Raw genomic sequence first — 22860 nt, forward strand, 5'->3', positions numbered from 1 at the left:
GCCAAAGTAGAAACTACGTGGGGCCGCGGCCAGATATCGACAAGACTAGACAGGGTGTACGTGTTCCAAAACCTGGAACAATATGTTCAGAGGATACATCACACCGCAGTGCATAACTTGACAACCGACCACAAGATGGTCATACTAAAAATCACGCTCCCAGAGGTGATGGAAACAGCTAGAGGTCCTTGGAGGCTCCCTCCTACCTTCCCCAGTCTTTTCAGCATCCAGCTACAGAACCTCTGTGACGGATGGACAAACACCAACTGGGACTGGGAAAACTGGCTGACCTTCAAGAGGCAGGCTAGGGAACTGTTCCAAAAATGTGGACGCGAAAGGGCCTACCAAAAACGCAAACGGCTGAGGGATCTCTACAGGGAACTCGGCTGGTACCGGACAAACGAACGGAGCGGAGTTCCCTGCGGAGATCTCATCAGACAAGTAGAAATAGAACTGCAGCAAGAGCGGCAGAGTAGAGTCGAGGACCTCGACTTTCGAACGAGACTCTATCTCAGACATTTGGAAACACCTTCCGCCGCATTCTACAACCAACAATGGGTGGCGGCTAATGATGAGAAAACGATTCACCAGATCGAGGAGAAGGGCCAGATTTTACGCTCAACCCACGAAATACTCGGTCACTTTCATCAGCAGTATATCGGTATCTTCTCTGACCGGCAGGGCACGGATGACTTCAGTGAGTGGGACGCAACACGTTTTCCTGATCATCTTAGTGCCCTGCAGGACAGGCCGATAACTGCAGCCGAATTAAAGGCCACGTACAGAATGATGAAAACAAAGAAGACCCCAGGACCAGACGGACTGGGGATAGAATTCTATAGATCTATCTGGGAATTTGCATTGGCAGCATTAATAAACATCTTTAACGAATTCCTCACTTCAGGAAACATCCCCGAGGAATTCGTTAAGAGCCACACCATCTTTATCCCCAAGAAAGACCGAGATCGGACTTTGTCGAATAACTGGCGTCCAATCTCCCTAACCAACGTAGACTACAAGATTTTTGCAAAAATTATCTGCACGCGCCTTAAGGGTGGTATCGGAAAAATAATAACAAGCTCACAGGTCTATGGGATCCCTGGTAGATCTATGGAATTCAATCTCTTTTTGTTAAGAGACTTGATCAAACTGGCCAAAGAGAAAAAATACCCCCTGGCACTTCTCTCCACCGACCTGGAGAAAGCGTTTGACAGCATCAACCACAGGTACTTGCAGAACATCCTACTAAAAACAGGCGTGGGCCCGAGACTTCGGCGTACAATTAAAAACATGTATGCAGAAGCCACGACCCAACTATCTATTAATGGGTTTCTAACAGAACCAATCCGCATAAAGAGAGGGGTTAGGCAAGGCTGCCCGCTAAGCCCCCTCCTCTTCTCCCTAGTATTAGAACCCCTAATCAAAAGAATTGATAACACCCCCGCAATTAACGGTATTCCACTGCCCCAAGGCTCCAGACAATGCAAAATAGTGGCATATGCAGACGATGTAGTGGCTACACTCAGAGACTCTGAGTCCATCTATATCTATCTGCACACGCTGCAAAAATTCAGCATAGTCAGTGGTCTTCGCGTTAACGCACAAAAAAACCAAAATCAAAAGTTTCGGAAATTTCCATAGCACTGGACTTCCCTACGGTTTAACGCTACAGACACAGCCTCTAACTATACTAGGCGTGCCCTTTTCAGACACCCTAGCACTACCAATCCAAAAATTGCAGGAGACAAGCAGGGAAAGGATAAGGCTGTTCAAACCAACCTTCTTCTCCCTTTATGGCAGAGCGACAGTAATAAAAACAATCGTCACCCCAATGCTGATGCACACTGTCAATATCACAGGCATCACACTGGCACAAGAAAATAAATTATCAAAAGAACTCCTGGATTTCTTCTGGAATGGGAGAAAACGCGAAGTAAAGAAAGAATATCTACAACTCAAACAGGAAGAAGGGGGTTATGCTCTGCCCGATCACAGAAGCTTGCTACAAGCAAACACGTTCAAAACCGTACGGAAGGCCTTAAACTCCAACCACATTTCTGGCCTACTAATTAAATATTTTATAGGACTTTTCCTCCCCCTCTTTGGGATCACGGACTATGCTGGACCCCGCGCAAGGGGGTTGCCCAAGTGGTACCGTACAGTAGTGAAATCGATCACAACACTCAGAGACAGAGGAATAGCAATCCTCACACACAAACCCAAAGCAGTATACTGGGATTTCTTCCAACTTTCCAGGCGTGATACACCCAATCTTAGTACAAATAATGAAATTCTCTTCAGAAACATCAAAAATAGCTGGGGACAGCCTTTTCATCGGGATCTAGCCTGGAGAATAGCCTACGGGCGGCTCCCGGTGAAACAGGTGAAATCCCGGTATGTACCTAACCCGTGCGACCCATTCTGCGATGTCTGCCGGGACGTGGAAACGGTGGACCACTTCTTTTATTTTTGCCCACCAGCCCAACGCATCTGGCGGAGACTCAGCACAGCATTGGGAATCCCCATGCTGACAGTAGAAGAGGTAGTACGACTACAATTCCCGCCACCAGTCCAAAAAACCCAAAAGTTCACTATCTTCCTAATCAATGTACTAAAATATCACATCTGGAAAGTACGGAAAAAATCCCAGGTACGAGACGCAAATTTAATGTATGCAAGAATAAGAAAAGGTTTCTTTTTCTACTTACACAAATTTCTTGCACAAGAAAGGCACTTACTAGGAGACTTTAAATTTGTGAATCAATACTGCAAACCACCGATAATATGCTTTCTTATACAGGGACGCATCAAGCCCTGTATATCTCTTTAGAACCCCCCCAAAAAAAAAAAAAAAAAAAAAAAAAACCACCATCCCCCCCCACCCCAGGAAAAAGAATAACCACTCTGTTTCCCCTAGCCACAAAGCTTTCGCTGGCACGGTTTCTTTACTCCAAACAAGGGGGGGAGAGCTGAGAACCCGGACAGCGAAGGCTTACTGCGAGGCGGTGCCGCTCCTCGTGAGCGGCATCTCCCGGGCCAGTCTCTTCCCCATTCTAAGTCCCAGTGGTACCAGGTATACAAGTTCCTCAGTAAGTTCCTATTCATTCCTACTTACCGGACCTTAAGTCCCGTTATTTTAGATTTAAAATAAATATTTAAACAAGTCCTATTATTTACACCCTGTTTTTAAAAAAAAAAAAAAAAAAAAAAAAAAAAAAAAAAATTATATATATATATATATTTACCTGGAATAAAAATAAGGATATTATATTTAGTAACATAAAAAGAACCTCCATTAATACTGGAGTAAATCACTACTTTAGATAAAATAATATGAGAACTATAGACAAAAGTCTATGTTTAACCTTTTCTGAACAGGTAAATTGAGATTATATGTTACAGACCAATTAGCCAATAAGGCTAAACAGGTTGACTGAGGCCTCTTTTTACCTCCTACTATCCTACTCTATCTTATATCATACTCCTCTTTTACTGTCTGCTGATCCTCAGCATGCTTTATTCTCCAAAGGCCAATGATGAGAGACATGAACTCCCATTCTACCTCAATAAAGGTCGAAACTAGTCTGGGTAGTGGCCCTTCCTTTAATGCATAACATTTGACATATCCGCAAGGAGATGTGTTTTGCATTATAGGAGATACTGAGTTAGGAGTGTTGGTAGCTTTCTCCACCTTTGCAACGAGTTGCCCTGGTGTTGTATCACTTTACCCTAGTCCTGAAGATACTTCAGGCGCAAACTTTGTTTGCTCACACTTGGATAAAGGATTAAACTAATTTTATTATACTCTAACCAAGTGAAAAAATAAACTTTCATGAAAAGGTAATATAATTCCATTGCAAGTGTTGACGATTTTCTGTTTTTTTTTTTTTAATTTTGTGAAGTGAAACTGAATGCAAAGGTAAGATCCAGAAAATATTACTACATACACTGTAAGGTTACTACAAGATTTTTTTTTTTTTTTTTTTGGCATTTTTAAAATGGAAACATTTAGGTTTCATTAAACATGAAATTTTCATAAAAAAAAAAAAAAAAAATGCTGTGGCATAGTCTGGCAGAAATCTCCCAGGAAACTTCTGGCTGCTTTCCAAAGAAAGATGGATTATAAAATGTTTAAACATTGGAATGACTTTTTAATGCAGTCTATTATAAAGCTAAATTCAATAAACCATATTCTGCCTTCAAAAACTTATAGGCCTAGTAGTAGAACAGTATCAAAATGGTATGAAATGTATGATTCATGACTTACTTTTAACAGCATTAACACCAAACAAACTATTTTATAAAAAGATGATTTATTAATTTGCTTACATTTCACTGAATTTCAAATCAGCATCATCAGTGTACAACATGGCATGTATATGCAACAGTGAATACTTATATCCGAGCATCATCATCATCATCAAATTCCTGCCATGTACCCTCAAGGGGTGTACAGGATATGACAGTACTACATGAAAAAATTACATCATTACTAACTTCCTATCTACAATTTTCCTCCAAATCAGTCTGTTACTTGTCAAGACTCCAACATTATCAGATCTTATATTTCTATCGTCTAAGGCACTTTGTACCGTATCAATCCACCTATATCTTGGTCTTCCTCTGGGTCGTTTTCCTGCCAACCTGGCAGAGAACACTTGTTTTGCTAATCTTTCCTCTCCCATTCTATTTAAGTGACCATACCATCTGAGATTAGCTCTGCTAACGCATTCTTGGATGCTGACAATGTCAAGTTCTTTCCTAATATCCTCATTTTTAATATGATATTGCCATTGATGCCATCTGTTCACGCCTCTAATCTTTCTCAGGACTCTCATATCTGCGGTCTCTAGTCTTTGGTCAAGTGTTTTACTTCTGACCCAGCTCTCAGATCCATAAGTTAAAATTGGTTTGAACACAGTCTTGTATACAGCTAATTTAGTGTTCCGACTAATTTCTTTCTTATTCCATATGAATTTATTCAATTGACTTCCCACGATACCAGCTTTGCTGATTCTGTTGTCTATTTCTATATTTAGTTTACCATCTTCAGTAAAAATTGTGCCTAAGTAGCTGAAATGTTTTACTTGTTCCACAGGTTCTCCATTCACAAAACAGTTGACATTTTCAATGATTCTGCCTATTTTCATTGTCTTTGTCTTTTTATTGCTGACCTTCATACTATATCTATTACAACAGCTATTCAATTTAGTCAGAGAATCTTGCAGAATTGTAGCGGATTTATTTAGAAGTATAACATCATCCGCATAAAGCAAAGAGCTGACATTAACATCTCCAATTTTGATATCAGGTTTAATACCACATTCCTTCATAATGTGATCCATATAGATAATGAATAACAGAGGGGATAATGTACATCCTTGTCTCACACCAGATTTAACATTAAACCATCTTCCTGTACTTCAATTCTAACTGCTGACTCACAACTCAAATAAAGACTAAGTATTGCTTGATATAATGCCCCATTGACACCATATAACTGCAGCGTATTGAATAGCTTCTCTCTTGGCACCTTGTCATATGCCTTTTCCAAATCGACAAAACTTAAATACAGATCTTTGTTATATTCCCATGCTTTCTCGACCATTTGTCGTAAAGTGAAGATCTGATCCTGACAGCCTCTATTTGGCCTGAATCCAGCTTGTTCTTCACCAAGCTTTTCTTCCACAATTCTTCTCAACCGTTTCTCAAGTATACTTGCATAGATCTTGCCAGGAACACTCAGTAGGGAAATACCTCTGTAATTCTCACATTCAGTTTTATTTCCCTTTTTATATATGGGTACTATGAGAGCTCTACTCCAATCATCGGGAATTCGTCCCTCTGTCCAGGCTTTCTGAACTATGCAGTGCAGCCACTGTAAGACTCTTATACCACCATACTTCAGCATTTCTGGTCGAATATCATCTACTCCTGCTGCCTTTCCACATTTCAAGCCTTTGATGGCTTTTTCTACTTCAAGTATGGATATGTATTCCTGACTGCATGTCTGGTGATTTACCACTGTGCTGTCATCACTGCTTGTTTCATTTAGCAGTTTTTCAAAGTAATTACTCCATACTTCAAGGATATCTTTTTCTCCTGTTTTCATTTCACTTTTATCATCTCTAATTCCTTTTACAGCACTCTTTCCTCCATTCCTAAGCTTCTTCAACAACCTCCAGAATATTTTGCCACCTTCTTGATATTTATTTTCTATATTCTTGCCAAAGTCCTCCCATGACTTTTGTTTAGCTAGTTTTACACAGTGTTTAGCATTCTTGCATTTGTCTCTGTATTCTCTAAGAGCACAATCTGACTTTTTTTCGAGGAACTTTTGATATGCTTTCTTCTTTTCCTTCACTGTCTCTTTAACTTCCTGTGTCCACCAGGGAGTTCTCTTAAAGTTTTAAACGTTTTTTTATCTTTGCACACAACCTCACCACATGCCTCTCTGGCAGAATCAATCAATGTTTCCTTCAGAGTTTGCCACTGAATCTCCAAGGTTTGATTCCTGTTCTCAAACTCTTTCATTTTCTTTTCAATAATATTTCTGTATTTTAGTCTACAGTTTACATCTGAGAGCTGCTCAACTTTTATTCGCTTTAAAACTTTCTTATATCCTTTCTTATATCTTATATCTTATAACTTTCTTATATCCGAGCATTTACTCGAATAACTCGCCCTCACAACCCTGATTTTACTTTACAAAAAAATAAATTAAAAAGTTTTAATGTAATGCAAATAGTATTTTTTTTTAAATATACTATTTGCATATACCTTGCACACAAAAAACGTTTAAAACTTTAAGAAATAGATAAGAAACATTAAGATATTTTGGAATTTAGTTGAAGAGAATCAGCATTTCAGCTCAACAATCGTTAGCTCAATTGTCATTGAGTCATGCAATCTTTTGTTAATACTGCACCAATCATATGCACATCTTCATAGCTGTACTATCTCTACTGGCCCACCACTACTGTCAGTTTCACACTCTGCTTTCACTTCTCATCAGTCGAGGATTGTTCATAAAGTATCTCAAGTCTTGTAAATTATTGGTAATATTTGCTTGAAATGTGGAGAAATGTTTAAGTTAAGGTGCTGGTTTTAAACTCAAAGATCATATGATTCCGAAATGATAAAAGGACAAGCAATAATGAAACTGTTTTAATTTAATTACAGAAGCATTGTCATAAAGATTCAAATATATTGCATGATGAAAGTGAACTGCCGATTGCTTAAATGTTGATAATTAAAATGCATTCATTTTATAAAGAATGTGAGAAATTATAAATACTGAGGCTTTAATTATAAACGTCAATTTAGTTTTTTTCCTGAAAAACTTTAGTTTCCAAAAATCCCCACATATATCTCACACCATGATTTTTTAACTTTAATTTTGGGGAAAAAAGTGCAAGTTACATTCAAATAAATATGGTAAGTGAAACTGCAATTGTAATGGACAAAAGATCCAAAGATTTTGGCGGCCTCTGATATTGTAAAAAAAAAAAATAATAATAAATACAGCTACGTGGGAGTTGCTCTTAAGATAATAGTCTCCCAAATTTTGGCAAATTAATGCAACCATATTTGTTCCGTTATGAGAATTCTTCATAGCTATGGCTGACTCAAAAAAAAATAATCTTTCAGATCTGTAACGACTTCTAAATAGCACATTAATTTTCTTCCATCTAATCCTGTGTGTTCAAAGTGTGTTCTACCAGTCCTGACTTACCATAATAATGGTAGTGAATGTATTTTTTATGTTCTTCCAGGTGGATGTTAACAGATCTTGCTGCCTGTAGGCCAAGTCACATAGTGGGCCAATTAGGCCAAGTCACAGTCACAAGGAACTTCATACACTCCAAGGTATGCTAAAGGGTGAAGTTTATCCTTAGGCAAGTGGATCTTTTTTTTTTTCCACAGTTGACGTCCGTAATCGCCTTATGGTCACTGCTGTACCTCACATGGTTTTGGCAATGATGTCTTCTGCTAGAATAAGTGGTAGGGTCGCAGATTCCCTTTCCACACAAAGTTTGTAGGACAATCACAAACATCCATGCCCATGGCAGGATTTGAACCCACGGCCTCTTGGCTGGAGAGCAGACATGCTAACCACTCGGCCAACCAAGCCGGCTCGAGTGGATCAGAGTTGCTAATTTAAGACGAGGTTTGAATGTGGTGCAAAGGCTATGTTTCATTAGTACTTTTGCTAAAAAAAAAGTCAGCCATGTCTATGAAGAATTCTCCTAATCTGAACAAATATGGTTGCATTAATTTGCCAAAAATTTGGGAGACTGTTATCTTAAGAGCAACTCCCACACAGCTGTAATTTATTTATTCTTTTTTACAATATTGGAGGGTGTCAAAATAGGACTTTAGATCTTTTGTTCATTATAATTGTATTGTTTCACTTACTCTCTCATGTATACATGCTGTGTTGGTGCTTTGATGATGCTGATTTGAAATTCAGCGAAATAAAGCAAGCCAATAAAACATCTTTTTATAAAATACTTCATTTGGTGTTGTTAATACTGTTAAAAATAACTGAATAACCATCAACACCTAAGCTTATCTGTTAGAAGGTATGAAATGTAAAGAATTTGTGTTGGTTATTACTGTTCCTTTGTCACTAAACAAACTTAGTTAAGGAAATCAAAGACCCCAGTAGTGAGTCTTCAAGATGCTTCTTCAGATATTTCAGATGAGGAGAAACTCATCTGTTATATGAGATGCATAGATAAAAATTGGAAGAACTATTTGCTTACAAAATTGTTCTCATGGAAGACTAGATATATACCTTTTGCCATAATTCATACTATGGGCAAGTTTTTTTTTTTTTTTTTTTTTTCTGACCAGTATATTTAAATAGTATTTTTTTTCCAAGTTAACCCAGTAATAATCTTTTATTTTTGGAGCCCTGTATACATTACATATTTAATACAAGTATCATTCTACTGGATCTCATGGCTAGTATTGTCGGTTCCTTGTTTAGCCATAGCATATTTATAACTCTGATGTTCTGAAATAATTTTTAAATGTTGGATTGACAGGGTGTAGGAACACAGAGCTTGTAGATAAAAACCAGATAGCAACAAAAGTGATAGTGTTTTTGGGAGAAAGTAAAAGATTACAGATTTGATCAAGGTTTGAATGTGGTGATGGGAATTTCTTAAAAATCTTTGCATCATGCTCAGATGTTTTTTACATGAGGAACAGGAGTTCTGAGAACTTCTTTTCCTCTTGAAGGACGTTTAGAAGAGAAACTGCCAAAGATTTTACATATCATTTTCTTGGGTTATAACATTTTAATAGAACTGTTTGAGTTTCCAATTCCTGTTGAAGAGATACCTTGGAAGGGCATTTATTTGCTCTAAATGTCAATGATTGTACAATTCTATATTTTTTTGGAATGCTGTGCACATGGTAGATATACAGCAATCTGTAAAAGTTGGTCTGCATGAGAGAGAGAGAGAGAGAGATTGAAAGCAAGCCACCAAATTCATATTCAATATATGTCTAAAAAAGATATTGCTTCTGATGATTCTTTTTCCACATTAAATTATTAATTTTATGTAGAAAGGCTAGAAGCTCTGGTCTGTCAGAGCTACCCCAAATGGTGAAAATCTCATCTATATCCAGACAGAAGGTTTAGATAGAGACTTAACATTCTCCAAAATGTTCTAAACTTTGGGGTTAGAAGTAAGCCCGTTACAGTTCCTTCAACTTATTTGTAAACTTGTTTTTACAGGTGTCTTCCAGGTGAAATATCTAGAAATGATCATAAATTTAAATGTCTATAATGTCTTAGTATGAGGAATATCTGTGAAAAGAAATAATGTTGTTGATCATAATATCTAGAAATATGAGTTTTATGTATGTCTTTTATTTCTGAGTAAGAGACTGTGTGGAGTTTTTTTTTTTTTTTTATCTGCAGCATTGGTTATACAAAAAATTAAATTTTGTTGGTGGTATAGGACTATGGAATCAACAATAGGTTGAAGAAAACAGTTTTTTTTTTATATATTTTATTATTATCACTGACCTCCATGGGGTGAAAAACTCATCATGGGAGGTACATGCTATCACACAAAGCTCGTCAATCTGTACTTTAAACGCATTCAACATCTCTGCATTCACCACACTGTCAGCGCACTGCATTCCACTTGCAAACCATTCTCCATGTACAGAACCTGCTCCTCACTCTCTTGTTCATACCTTCCTTATACAATTTCCAGGGATGGCCTCTTTTTTTCTAACCACTTCTCCCATTCTATGAAAAATTTCTTCCAAGTTAACCCAGTAATAACCTTTTACCAACTTGTATGCCTTTTCACAAGGCCTTGCAAACTACATTCCATCAATCTTTCTTCATACTCCACATTCCAAAGACCAACTAGTTATCACTTTAATCAATCTTCTCTGGAACCTTTCTAATGTATCCTAATCACAATGAAAACCAGATTACCAAATCTGTGTGCAATAATCCATGTGAGGCCTTAGTGGAACTATGACCTATTTATTTCTGCATGTGAAGGTGCTTCACATCACTGCCATAAAATGATGCAACAACTTTACAATGTTATCTCTGAACTTCAGGTACTTGTCCACCACTACTCCCAGATCTCTCACCTCCTCCAAAATTGCCTCACCAAGTGTATACTTGGTGAGGCAATGAGTAGAACTGTCAACATCAAATTGACAGTTCTACTCATTTGTCCATTTATATGAACTATTCGAATTGTCCTGTAAGACCACACCATCTGCATGACATTGTTCTTCCCAATTTTGCATCATCTGCAAACAGTTGCATATTTCCAGAGTTAAACCTGCCCAAACTTCATTAATATTTTAAGTTAAACATCAATGGTCCTAAAACAGACCACTGTATCACATCAGTTCAGGTGTGCCATAGATTCTAAGTTGTACTGCATATATGTTCTAAATTTTTTTATGGTTGCTTGATCAATGTAAGGCCTCCTAGAATGTATAGTACATCAAAACAACATGAAAAAATTGTCCTCTTAAATTTATTGTTGATTCTATAAGCAGGCCTACCTACAAAAAAGCATGTATGTGCATCACACTTAACTCAAATGGTTGACTTAAAACTAAAGTAAATGTATTCACCATTTATTGGTTATTATTGCATAAAATTAGCTGCATTTAATTCTGATGTTTTTTTTTTTTTTAATTGTCTTATGTTCTTTCAGTTTCCATGTGTGAAATGTTGGAGAAAACTGGCTTTCTGCAGAAGATACCACATCCTTCTATTTTTCCATCTATTCATGATGCTGTACAACACTGCCAGCAATTATGATATTAGAAAACCATATTTGAAATCATAGCTGTTTAAGTGATACAGAAGGAAAAAAAAAGTGCTGTTTATGTGTAGATATTTTTGTAAAATAAATACTAACAAACTGTATGCATTGATATTTATTCAGTATTATTATATGAAATAAAAGCTTAGTAATTTATTCGACAGAGCAGTTTTAATTCACAAGGAATAAGTACTGCACAATAATTTATTCGACAGAGCAGTTTTCATTCACAAGGAATAAGTACTGCACAATATATAAGATCTCACCAGAAGTCATGAACATCTTGACTGCAAGAAAATGTGACTATGCGATATGAAATTTTTTTTTTTTTTGGCATATAATAGATTGGTTGCAGAAAATTAAATTGGTTACAAAGTAAATTATATTCCTTGTTTAATCCTTTCTACCAGATAAGCAAAAAAAATTTCCATATTTATCTTCACAACTCAACTACTTATATATAGAAGCTGTTGCCTCAATATTTATATGAAGTTATATATGTAGTCTAGTTGTTGTGAAGATATTTCACATGCAAACTGCCCAAGCATAAGTTTGGGCAAAGGAATAAACAAGATTATAATTTCTTATCCAGCACCAAATGACCAAGTTGTTATACTGATTGACAGGAGATGATGTTGCTTGAGAAGGCTGATTACCTCAATGGATCATTAGATGAAGAATCTTTTTTTTCTTTTTTTTTTTTTTTGAGATGTGCAGCCAAAAGCAATCCCTTAAGTGATAGCATTGCATGTTATGCATTTTCATGAAAAACATGCAGCCCAGAAACCCTTGTTAGTAGTCAATTACAATATGCACTCTTCCATTTTAATAGACATATCTGTGTATGGAGAATACCTGAAAAATGAATTACTGTAATTTATCAGTCCATGTTGAATTGTCTTTGTCCATACCACATAATATTTATTGTTATGAACAAATGTCTATGTGCTCATTGCTCAACATGCAAGATCAAAATTAATTCTGAGTAAACCACTGATTTTATGGGCCAAAAGGGTGTTCATGACTTTTTAACTTAGGTGTGTTGTCCCGTTGATGAAGTTTGGAGGTGGCAATGTAATAACATGGGATTGTTTCTAATAGTATGCATGAATCCACTAATCATAGTGAATGGAATCATGAGGTCATACATTGTCAATGTTATAGCACTAGTTCTCATACCTTTCACTGCAATAACACTGTCACTAATGATTTTATAATCACTGATTACACGAGTTTAAAATCAATAAGTTCTAAACATTACAGTGGCTAGCAGAGGGCCTTATATAATGAAACATCAGTGGAATGAATAGCAACATAGAATATTAGGGCAGCTAAGCCAATCCCTTTATAAGTAGTCTCTGGCTTTCTACCAGATACTATGACTCAAATACTATGAGAATTTGAGTGACATCAGTTTACATATTAAAAACCATTCTGCTACTATGATGGTGTATACCTCATCCCTGATGAAGTACACCATACTGCATAGGAAACTGAATTAAAAATTCTGGCTTTCACAGTTATTATTATTATTCGTGACATCTCCAAGGGGTCCGTAGACTCATTGCTGGAGGACACCTAATACAACTGTCTCCACCATTACACCGAACCTCTGCTACCAATCATCTCCATCAACCGTCCACTACCACCACCACCACAACTAGTATTTTTTGTCTGTAAATTGCATGTTCTGAAGGGCTGATTTGTCTGTATGCGGGATGAAAAACTAGAGTTTCCGGGAGAAAAAACCCTGCTACCTCCATATGAGATCGGCTAACTCATCTTCAATTGAAAAAGTCACATAAAGATTCCTCCCATTCACGATGAGAATCGAACTTAGGCCTATCCCAATCGAAGGACACAATGTACCGTCATTCTTCTAACTGCACTACGGAGGCGTTATATTCTGATTATACCAGAAACATTACAATGGATAATAGAAACTACAGAAGCTTGATCTGTCAGGTCACCAATGTAATCACATAACATTTCGGCCTTCTAAGGCACGTTTAAACATCATTCCATCTAGGTCATGGGTTTTTTAGCTGCTATCCAAACTACCTTTTTTTTTGTTAGCTTTTTCTATCTCATTTGTTCAAGTGCCAATGTCCATATTGCCAGCATTGAAGAATGTATCAACAAACCTAGTCAAGTTCCTTACTACGATCTTCATTTTTACTGTGATTCTACTATTGATATCTGTTCACACCCCCAATTTTTCTTGGAATTATCATGTCGTGCGATCTCTAGTATTTTATTATTTTTTTTTAAATTTCTAACCCAACTGTCAGATGCATAAGATAAAATTCATTCGAACACTGTCTTGATACGTCACATTTCAGCTGATTTCTGTCTTATGTTTTTACTGTCTTTCCAGATATAGACAGATTGATAGACAAAATTAAACAAAGGTATGCATCTCCCCCCCCCCCACCCCAAAAAAAAAAAAAATTCATTAAAATATACTCTTTCTGGCAGCCACACAAATATAACGAATTACTCCTACACTATAATGGATATAATAAAATCTCTATAAATCCAACAATTATTATTATTATATGGACATTGCATGGTGTGTGAAGATTGATTTTAGAAGGCCCATACTATTATTCCATTAATATCTATCATACTTCTTGAACTCATTCACTGACAAAACCGTCACAAATACCTCTGGCAGCTTATTTTGGTCAGTCACCACTAAGTGCATAATTTCTGTGCATGCTCCTGTCACATGTCTTTGCAAAGTCCTTATTAATTTACTCACTTTATAGAAAGTGAGGAAATTAATACAGCAAGACCTATCCTTCACAAAGCTGTACTCCACCCAAATTTTGTCCACCAACAATTTCAATACCTTGACCACTGTCCTGACATGCTATGCAGTCTAAAATTTGCTATTTCTCTCTTGGAGGCTCTCATAATGGAATTATTTTATTCCTCCCACCACTTCATAGGACCGTGCTAGAGCTGAGACATGAATTAAACAGCATGATCAGAGGTACTGTCAATTTTCTTGCACATTCACAAGAAACACTCTCGTTCAATTATCTCATGGCTGTATTCATACTGAGGTTTCATGATATCCCATATTTTCATTATAAAACCCTATTTTTACATCACTCTGTTGCATTACAGTAGCTCCACCTGGATGATATACTTTTGCCAATGATCACTCATGACTCAATTATTTTTTCTGCTATCGTCTCACCATCAGCATTCATTGAAGGTATCCTTGAATTATTGTTTTTTCTTTTTTTTTTCTAACTCAGCACATAGCAAAAGAAATCTTTGATATGTCATTTAGCCTGTTTGGCTAATTCTTCTCATAGTCTAATTTTTTCCTTTTTATGTTGCTAATTCTTCTTCACTGTGTTTCGTACTGCATATGAGCCTGCTAATCATTTTTTTTTTTTTTTGTTTATTTTCCCCTCAAAAACATTTACTTATTTTGCATATCCTGCTTAATGATGCTACTCGTCCATTTAATTCTCATATGAATTCTTCCCTCAAACTCTTTGTTCATTTTCCATGCATAGCCAGCGTCACTGGCTTACAGTTTCTTATCATCATTATTATATGAGAAACTCATGAAGTTCTCACTTACATTGGGAGCCCTATCTAACATTTTGCACAATATCTATCATACTTGCTTTGAAATCATTCACAGTCATGGCACCTGCAACAGACTCTGGCAACTTATTTCACACACAATCACAACTCTCCAAGCAATAGATCTAGTTCTCAAAACCGTGCTAACTACACTCTTGTTCAATTTCCTAGGGTGGCCCTAATTCTCCCATCAAACCTGTTCTGAAAAATTTCCTCTCAAGCCTTCTCCTGGACTTTACTCCAATAAACTACTGTCTGTTATCTCTCTATCAACCATCCGCTTATCCTCTTCAACTTCATATCCATCTGCATGTGCTGAAATTTATTGATTAGTATTCCATCTGGTATCCTGTCAAAAGCTTTTGAAAGTCCAAAGTTTACACCAATACTTTTGAAAGTATTGGTGTAAACCCATTACCTTTACCCAACTCAGCTGTCACTGTATTATACAAAAGGTGAGCAAGTTACTGAGGTATGACCTGCCCACCCTCCACAAAACCATTCCCCCCCCCTCACCATATAGTTTCTATCTAACCATTCCTGTATTTTGCTCTTAACCAACTTCTCCAGTACCTTGACTATGACTCAGATATGCTGATTGGTCAGTAATTTGCCATCTCAGACTTGGAGATTTTTTTATGCAATGGAACTCTTTCCACTTCCTTGGGACCAACCCATGGCTGAGACTTAAAGAGGCAAAGGCATTTCCAATTCCCTAGTGCATTGTTGTAAAACATGAGCTGATATACCATCAACTTCCACAACTGTATTCACATCAAGTTGAATGTGGATGGCAGGGAAGTTACTACTTCCCTTCCACCAACATTCATTAAAATTCTTTCATAACCATTCTTCCTTTTACTTGTAACATACAGAAAGAACAGTTTGAGATTATCTTTGACCTATACTACTAATTTTCTTTCACACTCTGATTTTGTCTTTTTTTATCATATTTTTTGCCCTTGCCTGTGTGTTGTAATGCTTAAGTGCCTGCTGGTCACGTTTCTCATTGAATTCCCTCCGCAATATATATATATATACATACAGTGGTGCCTCGTAGTTCGTATTTAATTCGTTCCAGAAACCCATTCGAAGTTCAAATCAAGATTTTACATAGGAAATAATCCGTTCCCATATCCAAAAAATTTCAATAATTTTTTTTATCTATTTTAGGTTTTTTAATGTTAATAACTTAGAAAAAATTATACAAAATAATCTTATATTTATTTTATTAATTTTAATTATTACAACATAAAAATAACAGTGAAGAATATTTTTTTAAATATAAAAATCACAAAGACGAAAATAATGCTCCCGTTAAGTGTCTTCTTTCTACTTCTTGGCTGGAGTTGAGAATGCTGATTCACGTTCTCTTTTTTCTGCAGAGAAGAATCTATCTAATGTTGTTTGGCACTGACGATTTTCTTTGATATTTTTAAAATAACTCATCACGTTGTCATCAAATAAGTCGATATTCCTGGTCACTACTGTCTTATTAGGGTGCCATTTTTCCACAATAGCTTGTTTTCTAACCCAAACAGAGAACAATTCTTGAAAGTCTGCATTGGAAATGCATCTTTTGGCATCCTTCTCTTCCATAAAAATTTCTTTTTCCACTTCTTTTTGTTGTTGATCATGCAGATGTTGAAGGTCTTCTGTGCTGAGTTGAGTTTTATGATCATCTATTAACTCCTCTACATCCTCATCACTCACCTCTAATCCCATAGCTTTACCCAAAGACACAATTTCATTTACAACAGACTCTTCTTCACAGCTTACTACTTCACTGACTGAAATACAATCTGGCCAGAGTTTTTTCCAAGCAGAAATCATTGTTTTAATAGAAATTTCTCTCCATGCCTTATCGATGATCCTTAAGCAATGAAGAATGTTGTAATGCTCTTTCCAAAATTCTTTACGAGTCAGTTCTGTGGCATTGGTTATTTCAAAGCACTTTTGAAACATAGCCTTAATATACAGTTTTTTGAAATTTGAAATCACTTGCTGGTCCATGGGCTGTATGATAGAAGTGGTATTGGGTGGCAAAAACTTTATCGTGATGAAACTGAATTCACCAACTTAATCCTCCTCTAAATTTGGGGGATGAGTAGGAGCATTGTCCATCACTAGAAGAGCTTTTAATGGTAGATTTTTTTCAGTAAGATAAGCTTTTACAGTGGGAGCAAATTCTTGATAAATCCACTCAGTGAAAAACTCTCTGGTAAGCTTTCATGTTGGCCCTCCACATAACACCAAATTTGCTCTTTATGACATTGTTCTTTTTAAAAAGGTGTGGATTTTCAGAATAGTAAATGACAAAGGCTTTATCTTACAGTCTCCACTAGCATTACCAAAAGCAGCAAAGTAATTCAACGTTACTGACTGGATGGGCGAAGCAAATATGCTTTTACATTCCCCTTTATCTGGGTTGGTGTATGTACAGATGAATTGGGTAGTTTTGAGCTTTATGCTCTCCTCTCCCTTTGTGGGCAGTGTAGTTAGTTGATTTCAAGTGGGAGCAGGATTGTTTTTGGTCTTTTGTGCTTGTTGTAGACTGTCTCATCGTATTCTGAAGCTTGACTGATCAGTGGATTAGGATGAGTGATTGCTCTGGTGAAAAACTTCTCTGCTAGGTCATGTAGTAGGAGGGCTATGTATGGCGTTTTGGTTTCCCAATGGATCTGTGTGTTTCTGACATACTACGGTGCATCCAAGATCATCCATAGGCATTTATTTTGTATCCTCTGGAGTTTTAGGATATTAGACTGTGAGGTGTGGCTCCACGCTGGGGAGGTATACATGATTACAGGACGTAATACCATCTTGTATATTAGTAGTTTATTTTGTGCGTGAAGTTTAATTTTGTGGTTGATCATGGGGTATAGCTGTGCTATGGCTCTGGATGTCTTGCTGCAGATGAGTTTAATGTGACTGTTGAATCTGTTTGCCACGGAATCTTTTTCCCATAGAGTTGGATATCCTCATAGATGGGTACTTTTCTTCTTGTAAAAAGCAAAGTTGAGCTTTTCTGGGGATTGACTTGAATCCTCCAATCTGAGAACAACTTTGCAAGAGAGGTGATACTATCCTGTAGTCTTTTGGTTGCCAGCTTGGAGCTGAGAGAGATCTGGACAATATTGCCGTATCATTGGCATATAAGGCAGTGATGGTTGTTGTTGGGTTTTGTGGGATATCAGCTACATAGATTGAGAAGAGTAGGGGGGGGGGGCAGAAGAGAGCCCTGGGGTACTCCTGCCAGAATTTTTCTTCTGGATGATATAATTCCATTCATTTTTATTTGCACGTATCTGTCTGAGAGATAGGATTTGATCAGTCTTACGATCTTTATGGGTATGTTGGCTTTTATAAGCTTGTAAGCAAAGTAATTCTATCTTTCATTGGCTTATATCCTGGTGCAGTCTTTTCTTCTGTTCTGATATAGGTCCTTTTGGGCATTTTTTTTTCCAAAAAAGACCTGTTTCATCACAATTAAAAACCTGCTGAGATACAAATCCCTCACTATCCACGTAGTCCTTAAAGGTTTTTACAAATTTGTCCGCTTCTTTTACATCGGCACTCGCAGCCTCTTCGTGCATGACAACACTATGGATCCCAGTTCGTTTTTTTTTTTGAATTTATCGAACCAGCCTCTACTTTAAACTCCCCAATTTCAGTACTGTCCCAGGTGTGCGTTTCTTAAGTTCACTATGCAGATATTTGGCTTTCTCACAAATTCTCTCAGTAATAATTTCACCAAGTAATCGCTTCTTGTTTATCCAAACTAAAAGGAGTTTTTCCATCTCTTCAATAACATGTGATCTCCTGGAGGTCAATGTTGTCACACCTTTAGCCACATTTGCGCTTTTATTGCCTAAGAATGCTACTTATCGTTGACTTTGACTTTTAAACATCGTCGCCAGATCTGTCAAACGTGTACTGCTTTCGTGTTTCATGATAATCTCTTTTTTCATCTCAATTGTCGATACTACAACTTTTCTTCTAAGTTTTGTTCTTTCTACATTCTTGGATGCCATGGGCAATAAAAAAAAATGCCAAAAACAGTTAAAAATTCTCTACACAAACATATCGCGCAATGACTAGGCTGTGTAAAGTAAAGGACAACGCACTGCACAGGCATGGGGAAGTGAGTGAGGGAATTTTTTTTGGGGGGGGGGGAAGCATGCCGAAATTGTCCAATGCTATATGACTGAGTTCCTGGACCATAGTTCGAACTGCAAATCAAATTTCTTGCATTCTCAAGCTTTCGAACTACGAGGCACCACTGTATATATATATTTTTTTGTAGCTCCTGCTCAATGATGTTACTCATCCATTTAATGCCAATTTAATTTATCTTCCTGATTTTAGGTATGCAGTCTGCTATTACTTCCCTCAAACACTCCTTTACCACTTCTCATGCACTATCAATATCCAGTTTCACATCATGCCACTGCTCCAAGCAATCACATATGCTTCTCATATTTACCAGCCCTGTAATTCCACATATACCCCATCTTAACTGAAAATTCCACACATTTAGCCACCTCCTAGGTCAAGATCACATGATCACTCTCTCACCAATTGGCACTAATGTTGTCAGCTGGTTATAGACAAATTTTCTGATGCAATTACTAGATCTGGCACATTCCATCGCATGCTGCCTCATGTAATTATTCTTCAGTAACTTTATAAATTTCATTTCCTTCCTCCTTCAAAGCTATGTTCCATAGTAGAAGCCCTCCATAATAATTAGCTGTCCTCCACTCATGGAGTTAATTTGCTGGTCAACAGAAGAACCAACTATATATTTTGTTCTACTGGCCTCAATCTCAAACCAGACTGCCTCAAATATGCTATTTTCACTGGCCTGCAGTTGAACTACTGCAGGAAGTAGTTCAACTGCATGATATAGTTAGTGGAACATTCTGTTCCACTAACTATATCATCTTCTGTCAGCCATGTCTTACTAATGACAATAACCTTTGGCCAAGACAAAATAAGCAATGCTAAAAACTCCTTCCCCTCGTTTCAAATGCTCCTGGCATTAGTGCACACAAAGTGCAACAGTCCCTTTGGTGCACTGCTGTCCTTGAACTTTATGCTATCTCATTCTTGTTCATTACCAGTGGTACTAACTTAGGGATTTGCTGCACATTCTTACACTCAACTGTCTCACTGGCATCTGTGTACTTGCTCAACAGCTGTCCCCCACCTCAAGCTCTAGTTTCCCTGATTTTTTTACACATTCAATTTCACTTCATTTAACACTACTTTTCCTCTGAACATCAAATCCATTCAAATGCAAACTATCCATCTTGTATGTCCTTTCATCTGTCAAACTCATTACGCACATATCCACACTTTTATAATAAATTACTCTGGATTTAGAGAAAGATGTTGAAAGTTTATTTTTCACTTGGTTAGAGTATAATAAATTTAGTTTAATCCTTTATCCAAGTGTGAGCAAACAAAGTTTGCACCTGAATGTATCTTCAGGACTGGGGTAAAGTGATACAACACCTTTGCAAGGAGTGCCCTGGTGTTGTACCACTTTACCCCAGTCCTGAAGATACATTCAGGCGCAAACTTTGTTTGCTCACACTTGGATAAAGGATTAAACTAAATTTATTATACATATCCACAAGCTACACATTATCCTTCCTGCAGAACCTATGCTTTGACTCATTCACTATCATGACCATTGCATACTGTTTCAATATTATCTCTTAGTAGGTGCATAAATTCCATTTCTTTCTTGCTCTGTGTCTTTATGAGGGCTACTGACTGGAAGGAGGAATCCTTCCCTCTCCCTGTAGGATGATCTGAAATTTGCAGTATATGATAACTGCCTCAAAAGCAGCGATGTATTTCATATTTGTGCAGTCTAATATGGTAATTTGCAGCCATTACCAGAGAAACACTATGATATTATGCTATAGTTTACAGACCATATTAGAAAACATCAGCAACAAAAGATACAAGTTTGAACATTTACTGCAATAAATGTAAAAATCATTGTATCCTCCATACGCATGTGTGGTTATGCTGACTTGCAATGCTTGGCCACAACTGACCACATTCTACAACATTTCTGTATGAGAACATTAAAACAATGATATTGTTGATATATTCATGTCATATCGTAGCAGTGGTGTTCAACCTTTTTTTTTTACTACACGAGCTACTTTTCTATAAAAAGTTATTCGCCGATCTACTCTCTTATATAGATCACGTTCCCCCAACCTGATATCTGATTACGCACAAATAAACAACTAAAAAAAAAAATACACAACTAAAAACTTTATTTGTGTATTTAAAAATTTATCACTTTTAATTATTTTAATACAACAAAAAACAAACAAACAAATATATTGGAATAAAATATTTATTTCTCTATTTTGGAAAACCAAAGTTAGAAAAAACAACAGATTGATTACAAACTGACAAGTTACAGGAAATGCTGGTTGATTAAAAAAAAAAAGTTAATGTGAAATTTGGCATTGTTTGGACCTCGCAATATTTTCATAGTCAAGTTGATATGAAGCAGTGGCGAATCACAGACAACCTTCCAAATGATCATTTGCAATTTAGCTTCTTAATTGATTTTTTATGACGGTCATATTTGAAAAAGCGGATTCTAACAAGTATGTCGATCGAAACACGACAGAATTTTTCTTGCAATATCAGTTAATATTGGGAATTTTTCATGTGCATACTTCCAAATGACTTCATTATTTATTGATTTTAAATGTAAACTATTCTGAATGTTTATTATCTCAAGTTCTACTTCAGCTTGGTTTATATCAAACAGCTCACTAATTTTATTTGAAATTTCTGTAATGTTCAAGTTTTCTTGAAATGGATTATTGATAAAAGATACAATCATTTCAATTTTATTCAAATCTTTAAATCTTGAATTTATTTCTTCCTCAACTAATTCTATTTCATGAATAAATTCTTTTAAATCATAGCGAAGCATTTCTTGATTTTGTTCAAAAAATTTTAATAAATATGGGAGATGTCTAAATTCGCGATCATTTATATTTTTCTTTAATAAAAGTAAATATTGTTGGAAAGTTTTTATTGAACTTAACATGTCAATTAAATTTTTATCTCTACCTTGTAACTCTAAATTTAAATTGCTTATTTTCGTACGGAAATCTACTAAAAATGATAAGCGTAACAACCATCTTTTATCACTCATGTGGATAAATATCTCCTTTTTCATCAAGAAAAATTTTTATATCATTAATTAATACAAGAAATCTTTCTAAAAATTGACTTCTGCTGAGCCAGTGAACATTATTGTACAAGAGAAGTTCCCTATCATCATCTGCCTGTAATTTAAATAACTGCGGCCTTTTCCTCGAACAGAATTTACAATTTTAAATGTAATATCCAAAACATCTTTTGTAGTAAAAGATTAAACAACACAGTACTTGTTGGTGAATAATACAGCGGTACGTTAAAAAATCTGGATATTTGTCATTGTTTTAAATAATGAAATGAAGCCTGATTTATTACCTATCATTGCAGGAACACCATCAGTAGAAATAGACACAAGTTTAAAAAGCGAAAGTTTGTGTTGTTTCACAAATTCATCAAATGCTGAAAAAATGTCTTCTCCCCTAGTCCTTCCCAATAATGGTATAATTTTCAAAAGTTCTTTACTTGAATAATCTTGAAATACCATGCGAATAAATACCATTAACTGAGCAATATCAGTGGAGTCGTTTAATTCATCAAATTGTAATGAAAAGTCAACACACTGGTGAATGTCTGACATTAACCTGGCCTGGAAACTTTTCTCTGGCAATTGGAACTCTTCCTTTGGCAATTTGAAACCTTGTCTGCAGACTAGAAGTAATCTCTCTCTCTAGTGACGTCTCAAACCGAGAAACTCCTCTCTCGAGCAACGTGGATCTGG

At 36.4% G+C, this 22860-nt stretch overlaps 1 protein-coding gene across 2 annotated transcripts in view; it reads left to right on the forward strand.

Moving 5' to 3' along the window:
- Positions 1–11428, forward strand: part of LOC150109242 (prestin-like) — a 276267-nt gene extending 264839 nt beyond the window's left edge. For both annotated transcript variants that reach the window (XM_090406632.1, XM_090406638.1), the window contains exon 18: positions 11214–11428. In XM_090406632.1, coding sequence (XP_090262758.1) covers positions 11214–11320 — 107 coding nt within the window. In that variant the 3' untranslated portion in view covers positions 11321–11428. The remainder of the gene's footprint in view (positions 1–11213) is intronic.
- Positions 11429–22860: the final 11432 nt, after the last annotated feature.

Source organism: Typopeltis vanoorti, chromosome 2 (genome assembly GCF_054136105.1).
Source record: "Typopeltis vanoorti isolate ZY-2024b chromosome 2, IOZ_Tvanoo_1.0, whole genome shotgun sequence".
Lineage (NCBI taxonomy): Eukaryota > Metazoa > Arthropoda > Arachnida > Uropygi > Thelyphonidae > Typopeltis > Typopeltis vanoorti.